Consider the following 12,316-nt stretch of genomic DNA (forward strand, 5'->3'; position numbering starts at 1 on the left):
AGGCCTTAACGTCAAAACGTAAACTTTCGGGTCAAAGTACAAATACACAAAAGTATCAAAACTTTATGTAATTGCATAAAAGCCCCAAAAATACCCTATTTTATTAGGGTGGCCGGTTTTTAGGGATAAAAAGGAGTGGTGGGTGTTTTGATTTATTAGTTTTGTCAAAAAACAATCAAGTAGTGCTTTCACCTTTCATAAAAATAATATATGTTTTGATGATTGATATTTCTTTCATCATTTATACAAATATTTAACACTTTAAATACTTTCATAAAAAATAATATATGTTTTGATGATTGATGTTTCCATCATCATTTATACAAATATTTAACACTTTAAATACATGATAAATCATTTGAAAAACATATATCATAAACTTTATGAAATAAATCAAAACTTTGAATCAAAACACAAACCTTTGTGTTCTTGGCAAGAACATCAAGAACATATGAAGAACATCCATGAAAACCCATAAGAGCTCCATGAATGTTTTCATGCAATAAAACTCAAATTTTTATCATTCAAAATGAGGCTAACATCCTAGGGTACTTAGGGGTTCCAAAAGTCACCTTAAAACATTTTTAACAAGACAAACATGAACCCAAAAAATCACCCTTTGGATTTGGCCGAAAATCCCTAAAATCATGGCACCAAATTTTAGCTCCAATATTCATCCTCATATGAACTACATCTACAACATTTGAGATGGCAAATTTTCAAACAAAATTTACATTCAAAGAAGCAAGAATAAAGCTTGTAACAATTACAACTTTTAAATCATAAACTTATGAACTACAAAACCCAAAAGGATTCACCAACTACTAGACCTAGGCTCTGATACCACTTGAAGGATTTATTTTGAAAAACATGTTCATTTGAGCAACATCATATGGCATGCAATTAACAATTAAAGGCGGAATCATGCTTGCATGTACTCAAAAACAAAACATTACCATGAAATTCAAAGCCTAGTAGATTGGTGAACCATTAATCAACTCAAAACAAAGTGAGTTGAAATTATTACCTTTGTAGATTCCTCTTTGCATAAGCAAAGGCTAATCACCCAAAGAGATAGGGCCTTCATTCCTTGCTTCTTAGATCCATGGATTTGGATGGAAAATTAGGTTTCTCCAAGTTCCCAAAATAGGGAACCTCTAAGTCTCTTCACCAAGGTTTGATTGTAGAAGAAATGAGTGACCTTGGAGTAGTAGGATTGCTAGATGTACCCTCCAAGGTGTTGGCCTCTTTAGAGAGAAAATGGAGAGACAATTCTCACCAATTTTTCCCCCAAAATAAACCCTTAATCACTTAATGAATATTTGGCTATAAAATCATTTATATAGTCACTTCTTTAAGTGACCTAAACAACCAAAACCCTAATTCATTTCATCATGGCCGGCCATTTAGGGGATTTTGGGCTTTTGGGCTTTAATGAATCTTCATTCATTAAATTGTCATACAACTTAAGTTAATGGGCTTGACGTTCGAAGCCCATTGGGCCTTAAGGTCCAAAACTATCCCGAAGTCTTTAACGAACTTATTCGTTTGATTAATTAACATATTAATTAATCCTTGCCATAAATAAATGATTAAACCATTTAATCATTCTTACTCATTTCCGTTTAATCTCCAATCTCTACCTTTTACGGTGTGCGATCCATTAGGTTCCTTTTAGCGAGGTAGTGGGCGATTAAAACCATTTTACATCGATTGTGAATTGAAACTATTTTCAATTCTCCCTTTAGTGATTGCACACGTTTAGGGCTTCCACAAACCATGAGTGACACCTAGCAGCATATCATGGTTACCCAAGCTAATCAGAAGAGGTGGAGAACCTATTCAGTTCGGGATTACAAATGCAATATGGTCTTTCTCTAATCTAATACTCTTGACCACATTGTTTGGTATGATAGTTTATTTATTCATGTCTACTATCCAATGTGATTCATGTGCTTATATGATTTCCTTGAATGTGATTTGGAACGCATTCCCTAATCTCATTCATACTCTGGCCAGAGATTCCAAATCATATCATAGAGTATTCTCCCTCAACTGTTTGAAGGTTAGAGATCCCTTGTTGCGCATTCACTTGTCTCCATAGCTAAGTGGCTTAACCTCAACGATGCCGTGGACACCCCGAGGGGGTGACTTTGACATAATCAAAGATCAAGGACTTAACCATAAGACAACTGTGATGCCTCAGGTCAAAGGACTACTTTGCATTATCCCAACCATGAGTTCTCATGTGACATGGAATATAAGAACTCTTCGTTGATCACGTTCAGTGAACTCATTCTCTATTGAGCACCTACGTACTTGTCTTGATGTCACACACACCAATGACTCGAGACTAATCACTCTCCCTGAGAGAAGACATAGTACGTACTGATCTTAACGGACTGTCAACGCCCAATTGACAATCCTATGATCAGGAACGTTTAGGATGTGTCTACGAAAGAATGGTCTCATGAATCTAACTTCATTAGATTACATTCTCCCAATCACATATTCCTTGGACTTTATCGTTTAAGCATATAACATTTATATGAGACGGCTCAAACAATAATGTATGCCCTTTATATGTAAAACTAGATTAGTTTAACATGTGAAATGTCCGTAAAGTATCATCACATGATTGGCTTTAGGGCACATTTCCAACAGGGCTGAGAGCGAGAGCAGTGACGCTGTCGCGGTGGTGGCGGACGAGCTTGGGAGGGCTGGACAAGATAAGAGAGTCGTGGATGGCGATTGTGGGGTCGGAGGAGGAGGCCGTCACTACGTGGTAGGCCTGCTGGTTCTACGGCACCGAGCAGTACGACGGCCCCCCGCTGCTGCTCGTGGGCTTGTGGGCCTCTCGGAGCTTCAAAGTTCTGATCTTCATGGCTCTGCGTGCGAATCGACGAAAACTTGGATTTGGATTTTTATTGTATTTTCCAGATTTCTTTGTTGTTTGATTTTTTTTCTCATGGTTTATAGGGTATTTGGGGCTGAGATTTGATTTGGGTTTTGAAAGTTTTAGCTCGATTTTTGTAGGGTTGTTGATTTTTCTGGATTTTGGAGATGAAGATTGAGATGGGTTCAGGATGAAGGGTTTGGGATGATGAAGATAAAGTCATGGTTGCTGTAGTTTTAGGAACCACTTTTTTTTTTTTTTGAACCCCTTCACAAAAAAAAAAAAAAAATATTCCACGTGGACCTTTTAACGACATGTGGTGCCTAGTCATTGTCCACATGGGCGCCATGTCATCAGTTAACGGTAGATTTAACAGTTTGACTAACAGATGTATGAGACTGTCCCAAAATTAACACTTTAGGTATGACTCTGGGACGAAAAAAACTTGATGTACTAAATGTTGAAAACCACAAAACTTCAGGGTAGTAAACAGAGTTTAACCCTAAAAAAAAAGAACACAAAACACTAATGGACACAAGAACCGTGAGAAGTGGGATTGACTAGACAACTTTTTGACTAAACATAGACACGAAAAACTTTTTCTGTCTATAAAGTGGATTTATAAGCACAACTATATGTGTCTTTTTCGTTTTTCTTTACATCTAGCACACAAAAAAATTAAATTACAAATTAAATCTACAAAGTTGTGGTAAATAATGGTAAGAAACTGTTTATTTACAGTTCACTATTTTAGATTTACGATGGATCATTTCCATCTTCCATGAAAGTTTTTTAGATAGATTCTTAGCCTTTTTCAATTGCTTTTAGATTCTTATCCTCCTGCAGGCTGGTTTTTTATACTTGGTTATATATGATTTTTTTTTCTTTATTGTAAGAGTGTATTTTTTTTTTCTACTGTATTAAAAGTCCTTCACGCAGTGATACGTAACAAAAACATTTGTCCATAAGATCCTTTGTCTAATCAACTGTACAAAGGTGTGGTGTGACTTAAGATAGGCAAATAACATAATTTGGAAAGAAGTCCCCATTAAATACTAACTCTTTATAAAGGGTAAATTACACTTTACCACCTCAGGTTTGAGGTCTATTGCAACCTCATACAACATCTTCAAAAAAAGTCACTTTCATACCTCACATACTATTTTATTTCAATATAATACATCTATTACATTTTCCATCCATTAGTCTGTTAAAAGCTGACGTGGTTGCCAAACTTGTGCCATGTGGCAAAAAAATAATTTTTTTATGCATTAAAAATATTATAATAATTTACACTATTAAAAAAATAAAAAAATAAAAAGACCCGAAACCTGGAAACCCATTCTCCCCCAACCCACCTCCCTCTCCTCCACAGTCTTTACCTCCCCTCCCATCCATCAACCCACCCCATCCTACCACACCCCCACCTCCCTAGAGACCTAACCCTAGACTGCTTGCTCCCCGAATCCCTCGAATTCGACCACGTCGGCGACCTCACGTCCCTCGACCCCTTCCCTCTTCCTCTCTACTCGAACTCCTTCCCGAACCTCTGCCACGACAACATTCCGCTCCCACTGCCTTCGCGCTTGGACCTATCCCGCTATGATCAAAACCTTTTCGAAAACTCTGTCGGTGACCTCCTCGACGCGGATAAGCTCTCGGACCGGTGCATCAAATTACGATCGTACCCTCTGCCATCTTTGTTGTATCGATCGGTCCCCTTCCTCCTATCGAAACCATCGAACTTGTGCTTTATCCTCTTCCGGATAGTTCCGGACCCGCCGCCGGAGCCGATTGGTTCCCAAATGTCGTAGAAACGAGCCGGCCCTTTAGAAGAAGCCGAGGTAAGGGTGGGGTGGGGGGGTTGCGGGGGAGGTGCGGGTGGGGTGCGATGGGGTGGGTTTTTTGGATGGGATGGGAGGTGAAGAGATTGGAGGAGAGGGAAAAGGTGGGTCAGTTGGGAAGATGGGTCTAAGTTTTTTTTTTTCAAATAGGGTAAATTATGATAATATTTTTAATGCATAAATTTTTTTTTGCCACGTGGCACAAATTTGGCAGTCACGTGGCACAAATGTGGTAGCCACGTCAACTCTTAACGGACCAATGGATGGAAAATGTAACTGATGTATTATATTGAAATAAAATAGTACGTGAGGTATGAAAATGAATTTTCTTTAAAGATGTTGTATGAGGTTGCAACAAACTTCAAACCAGAGGTGGTAAAATGTAATTTACCCATTATAAATTTCATTTTTTGGCACTAATATTAAAATAATAAATTATTCCACTTCCCAAGACAGCAAAATAATATGTAGGCACAATTACATATTTGTGCCTTTATTTTATTATAAAACGTCAACACTCTTTAACTAATTTTTCTATAGAAGATTTCAAACAAGGTTGCTCCATACACTTGAGTTTCTTTTTAATTTGATCAAGTTCTACATAATTGAGAACAAGGGCTAGTGACGTCGTGAGTGGGCTGAAGAGGTAATAATAGAGGTTCGCAACAGAATTTACACAAAAGTGTCCAGAAAAGGGAAACCAAGTGCTTGGGGTTGCTTTGCGGATGAACCAGGAATTATTACTGAGCAGCGAAGCATTCTTCGAAAAGTAAAGCTCTCCAGGAAGCTTATGAAGCTTAAAAACAAGTTATTACTACTACAGAATAAAAAATGACTTGTATGATGCATGAGGCAAATGAGAAAGCAGAAAAGTTGAAAAAAAAAATAGCAAGGAGAAAGCATAGAATGACACACCCCGACCTAGAATGTCCACCTAGACACCCGAATCGCGATATGTTGGCCGACACTTGGAAAGTGACGAAGCCATAAGGTGTAGTGTTGTGAAAAATGTGAATAAATTTAAACCTAAAAGTGACTAAATATAAAAGTGTGCTATGAGTGGGAATGAACCCATTTCACATGTGATATCAGAGCATAGATAAATTGCAGTAAATAGGAGTGAGAACATTTATACCGAAAGGAGAAGTCTCCTTCATAATAGCTTTTGCCACTATCCTCGTCGCCACGAACACTCTGCCATTAAAATCCTAGAGGGGCAATAAAAAACAAGGGTGAGTGGGCCAAAAAATAAAGTTTTATAAGAAACGTTTTTGAAAACATTATAACCTCTCGCCGTAAAACAAGTATAGTTTCCAAAATATACTTACTACGTATAGTATAAAAATACTTACCATAGCCTGCAAAATCTCAAGAATTCATTACGGCACAATATCTCGTAACTAAGGGCAGGACATCCAAAATCACAAAATCTTAACAATAATATAAGTAAAATCAGGTGCTCATCAATATTTACTAGCACACGAGTTAGAGTCGCCTAATGCGACATGTACAACAAGACTGGGTGTAATCATAATATACGCTCTAGTACTACAATCATGTGAAGACTAGCACTATTCGTAATCACCTACGAGTCGGAGTTGCCTAATGAAACATGTACGACAGGACCGGCACCTACTTGGATCCAAGGCTAGCATGTGGTGTAGAGGTGAACATATACATGAAAGACTGGCCTTGGGCCTGGGCGAGTGATGAGTAGATTTTATATTATATATTTTACCCTAATCTTAGTATATTTTGGTCAATATTTTGGAAGAATTTTGATACTTTGAATTGCATTTCTAATATAGGACTTTCGACTTCTTCTGGAGCAAAACATGACCAAATGGACAAATTTTGGAGTAATTCCAATTGGAGGACGTTCGTGAGTCACTTAGCTTGATCGTATCAAAATCTGGGATTTTTCTACCAGCGAGCACTAACACCGGTGTGCAGCAATGATGAGCAAACTACATAAATATAAGCATGCCACAGTGATTCGATAGTTCTAATCAACATACTAACATTCATAGTCGTAGGTGTAATCATAGCATCAAAGATTAGAAGCATACATGTGCATCCCGTAGGATGTAGCATATTTCATAAATTTCGTCATTTCGCTAATTCTTATAAACCTTAGTCTAATCCAGGCGTACGTAAGAAATTATTTTTTTAATGCATAAATGGAAACTATCAATCACACACACACACACACACACACACACACACACACTATAAAAAGGAAAAGACCCACTCACCTGAAGTTTGCACTATAACTCCCTAGTACGAATATCGAGGCATCATGAACGATCGTCGCCTAAAACAAATATCAAATCACATCTTATAATTTTTATCAATAGAACACATAACTTACATAAAACACATCTCCAAGGACGTTCTAGAATGATTTGAAACCCATTGACCAAAAGTCAATCGTCGGTCGAAGGTCGACGGTAAGGTCCACAACCCTATGTAACTCGATCCAGAAGATCCGCACCTCGGATTTCCAATCCGTGACTTTCCAAGAGTTTCAATGAGCTTCTAGAACAACATCTTAAAATTTCGGAACGATCCAACAGTCGGATCTCAGCCAATCGCTAAAATTAAGTAGAGGTCGACGTTTAGATTTACAAACTTAGAAAACCCATCCGGGAAGATCCATCAGTTAGATTCCCAATCCATTAGTTCATTATATCCTTAAATATTATGTACTATTACGTATTAAAGTTTGGTGACGATCCAATAATCAGATCGTCGATTGTTATAATTTCAAGTAGCGGACCTTAATGAAATTATACCCAAACAATGGAATTCCATCAATCTGATGTCTAATATGAAATTGGGGCACCCATTTTAGTCTAGGGAGGTCAAATGGTGTCTTTGCCCACGCGCCGCCGTAGGTGGCGGTTGGCCGGCCTGACTTGTCAGAAAATTTAACTATTTCCAAAAATTACCAAATTTCACAAAAATGAAGATCTCAATGTGGGGAGCAATTTTCATACCTATGGCCAAGTCCAATTTGATCGAGAAAAGCTCCAATTCCACTCAAACCCGTCGGAAACCCTAAGGTGGGTGTTTTTCGATTCAACTTCCTCGGTGTTCCAATGCCCTTACAACTAGTTAGGTCTTGTTCTTGGGTCCAAGGGGAGTTGATTAGGGGTGGTAGTGGGTTGTGAAACTTGCCAAAACAGTGGAATCGCCATCAAGAACCATCGAGTTCTTCTGTGAGGTTCTACACGATTTTGGACCTAAAACCCTTCGAATTTGGGTGGAGATGGTAGATGGGAAGTTGTGGAAGATGTTGTAGGTGTTGGATGGTAGTGAATCGATGGAAAAATGGCAGAATCCGTCAAAATTTGGTTGGGTTGGTGTGTGGGTGTACGGTCGAAGGGAAGGCTGAGAGCTTCCTCTCTCCTCCCCTAATTGGCTGCTCCTTTTATTTTTGATTAGGCAACCCCCAATCCCTCATTTCTCTCATCTTCTTTCCACCTCAGCCACACACATGGCACAAGATGATGCTCCAATAAAAATCAACTTATTTGCCTTAAGGGCATATTCGTAATTTCACTTATTTAAAAAAAATTAATAGAATCATAAAATTAGGGACGGGTTGTCACATAGAAAGACTTAAGGCCAAACAATAGGAGAATTTGAGGTTGGCAAAGGTGCAAATGACTGAGCAATTTAAGGCCATGTCGGCACGTGTGGGCATCAACATTGATGCATTTGGTTGGGTGCTTCTCAATGTACTTCAACTCAGCAACAAGGGTGTGGAAGCTCACATGCTCAGAAGCGTTTGGATTAAGGATGTCAATGGGGCGGATCGGTTTCAGATGTGCCATCCCAAAACCCGAACTCGTTTATTTTCTCCAAACACAAAACCGAAGAATCCCCAAACAGATTTTTCCTATAACCGAACCCATCAGATAACAAATTTATCATTGGGTAACGGTTTTCCCTATTATCTGAAGTATGTATAATCATCCATCACCTACTAAATTTACTTACCCTTCTAGTTGTGGACAACACATTAACCCTAGCGAGTGAGGGGCTTTGTGTTTCAAATAAATGCCACTCCATTTAGTTGTGAATATTGAATGCTAATGCACTTTCCATGATGCATGCATATTATTAAGGAATTGGATCCCATCCAGATCCATTTTGTGGGGATCCTAGGGATCCTCACATCTTAGCTATTCATCGTGTATCGTGCGGTTAGAAATTATTTGACTTTTTTATTTAAAATTAAACACAAATAGTATCTGACAAAAACTGACTGCACAATATACGATGAACGGCTAGAATGTGGGGATCCCTAAGATCCACACAAAGTGAATCCGGAGAGGATCCTCTTCCATTACTTAATTCTAGATATTAACTATAAACTATTGAATGCTAATGCACTTTCCATGGATTCAGATCCTCTCTGGATCCCTTCACTAGGGATCCTGGGGATCAATGCATAGTAACCGTTAATCAAAGATTGTGCGACCACAATTTTTATTTTTTTTTCAATTTTTTTCACCTAAAACGAGACTGCTTACTTTTAAAAATATAAAAAGCATTCAATTATGACTACACGATTTTTTATGAATGATTACTATGCATTGATCTCTAGGGGATCCAAAGAGGATCTAAATCCACTTTCCATGATGCATGCATGCTGCTGTGTACTTAATTCTAGATATTAACTATTAACTATTTATACTCTTAATCATATAATGCCTATAATTACTAGCACATATTTTCATGTATAATAATGTTTAATTATTGGTAACATATTTAATAATGCATGATTAATGATAAGTTTGGTAAATTGTTTCTCTATATAATAAATATTTGTATTTTTTGTTACAAAATTAAATCGGTTCAGTTCTGGGTATAGGTTTGGGGTGGATACACCAATAATCATAACCGAATCTAAAATTGAAAGATATACCCTACGGTTACCCATAATTGTAAAATACCCAAAAATTAATCCCAAAACCGAACCATTCAGATCGGTTACCTATGGTGATCCGGTTTGACAGGTGAAATTGCCATCTCTAGTTTGGATGGGGCAAATGACAGATATGTGCAATATGGACCTCCAAGTGCTATGACATATGAGGACTGTCAAAGTAAGAATACTGGTTAGTTGTCATCAAACAACCCTTCCACATGTGTCTTTTGTCTAATATATTGTTGGTTTAACCATTAGTAGTTTGAACTGGAGATGCAAACTTGAATGTGTTATATGTTGTTGTATATTAAGAGAATCTCATGGTAAGTCCAGCATGGGATAACATGTATTTTTTTGTTCAACATTTAGAGGGGTTGTAACCGTTGTATCGTTAGGTTGCATGCATCGTACTTAGCCAAGAACATGGATTATGTAATACATTAACTACACTATCTTAGTGCTAATGTTAATGAAGCTAATGTTGATTTAATAGATTATTTGAAAATTAATTTTCAGGAATTAGATCGAAATTAGTTGTATTATAGTATGTGAGCTTGTGAGCCAGCTGTGATCGAAAATGACTTCTATATTTAAAAATAAAGGTGGCCGCATTTTTGCAATTGAGTTTAAGCTTGATTCAATTTATTTATACTAAAATATAATTGACAGCGCCACAATTTTTAAAGTTGTGTTGACCTTGCTTTTACACCCATAAAGCAATTTGTAAGGAATCAGCCATCAAAATGTCAATTGTGCTCATCTTTCACTGTATACATGCCAACAGTCAACCGTCTTTGTCGGAAGTGATACACAAAAAAGGGTTGTATTTGTACTTACCTTTTTAAGCACAAAACACCCTATTATGCGCTATCAGCAAAAAAAAACATGTCCATAGAGAGCACACATGGAATTATGGTTGCTGCACTGTTTAGGGTTTAGGGTTTAGGGTGTAGGGTTATATGAGCACATATGTTGGTGCTCTTTGGTCTCATAGGGCACAAATAATTTATGGTGCACAGTGACCATATTTATTGTAGTGCCAATTTTAATTCTTTAAAAAAAAAATGAGAGTATCCTCATCTTTAAACGCTACTCAAATATGCTCTGGGGTTTAGGTCAATCAAATCTGCACAAAACTAAAGATGTAAGTAACTTCTTACAAGATATTAGGTAAAGTAGCTGCTTGGTATTGGACTAGCTAATAAGTAACTCAGCTGATAAACATGATTCCCAAACAGGTAACAAGGTACCAGATATTCGCTCAGCCAGGGGCGATGTGGAAAACAGCTACGACATTAACAAACCGGAAGTATGACAAATACGACTTCATTTGCAGACTTGAATGGAAGAAATCCAAATCTTGGCATCTCATATTCCATTAATTTAAGGGAAACCACAACTTCCCGTGCTGTAGGATAGTCACGATGCTCACAGTCCACAACCATATTCCCTGAAGCAGCATTAACACAAGGAAAAATTTTACAATATTCCATAAGCTATAACACACCAAAAGTTCAAAAACTTTGGTTTATTAGAGAGCCAAACAAGGATGCAACGGAAACAGAATTTTTGGTTTATTAATTGCCTCACTCCCGTTCTCCTTCAAGTTAAAAGCTAGCGTTGATGAAATCTTAAGAAAATGCCTATGCATGATCTTATCTTGTCTACGAGTACGCTCCCTCTGGTTCTCTCGCCGACTGTAATCATCATATAATATGTCCTTGTCATGGAAGCAGAGGGTTCAGATTGCCCACAATGTGGCGGATGCTGTCAACTATCTCCACAACTTCTCCCAGCCTCCCTGCATCCACAACAACTTGAAGACCAGCAACATCCTCTTGGATGCCAACTTGAGGGCCAAGGTTTCCAATTTTACCTCGGCAAGAGCTGTCGACTTGGACAACCACCGCATTGATCAAGACTCGCAGCAAGAACAAGGACTCCAGCTCACCGGACATGTGGTGGGCACTCATGGCTATATGGCCCCAGAGTCCATCCAGAACGGAGTCAATACTCCCAAACTAGATGCCTTTGCTGTCGGGGTTGTCTTGTTGGACCTATTATCTGGAAGAAGCCGCGGCCGCTGCTGCTGCCGATGACATTGAGAAGAACAATGAAGAGGTATTGCTATCTGTATCCATAAATGAGGTGTTGGAAGGAGACCATGTGAGAGAGAGACTTCAAGGCTTCATGCATCCTTCCCTCTAGAGTGAGTACCCCTTGGACCTCGCATTTTCCATGGCCCAGTTGGCTCAATGCTGCGTTGCTCCTCATATCAACTCTCCCCCAACCATGGCTGAAGCCACCTCACTCTCTCCAAGATTCTTTTGTCTATGCTCGACTGGGATCCATCTGATTATGATCAACTCCAACTCCACCAGCATCTAAGTTTCGTGGCAACAAAAAAAAAAAACACTAAAATTCCGAGCACCTACTGATTTTTGTTATTGTATTGCACTCCGCATAGTAGTGTTCATGCAAACGGCATTGCTCTATTATCTATGTCATTGTCAACACAACAGAGGGGTCCCAACTCTCATGAGCTGCTTAACCTTGAGGTATTGACCCGCTTATATTTTTAGAACAAATATAGAATCTATTAGCCAGAACCAAAAGTAGGATTTCAACATGTTTGCT

At 38.3% G+C, this 12,316-nt stretch overlaps 1 protein-coding gene across 1 annotated transcript; it reads left to right on the forward strand.

Moving 5' to 3' along the window:
• Positions 1 to 8,408: 8,408 nt before the first annotated feature.
• On the forward strand, positions 8,409 to 11,778 carry LOC126626722 (probable serine/threonine-protein kinase PBL28). The gene is made up of 4 exons (XM_050296118.1): positions 8,409 to 8,595; positions 9,768 to 9,869; positions 10,918 to 10,988; positions 11,416 to 11,778. Exons 1-4 carry the CDS (start codon positions 8,409 to 8,411, stop codon positions 11,776 to 11,778), a joined length of 723 nt encoding a protein of 240 aa, XP_050152075.1.
• The last annotated feature ends 538 nt before the right edge of the window (positions 11,779 to 12,316 follow it).

Source organism: Malus sylvestris, chromosome 6 (genome assembly GCF_916048215.2).
Source record: "Malus sylvestris chromosome 6, drMalSylv7.2, whole genome shotgun sequence".
In the NCBI taxonomy this organism is placed as follows: Eukaryota; Viridiplantae; Streptophyta; class Magnoliopsida; order Rosales; family Rosaceae; genus Malus; species Malus sylvestris.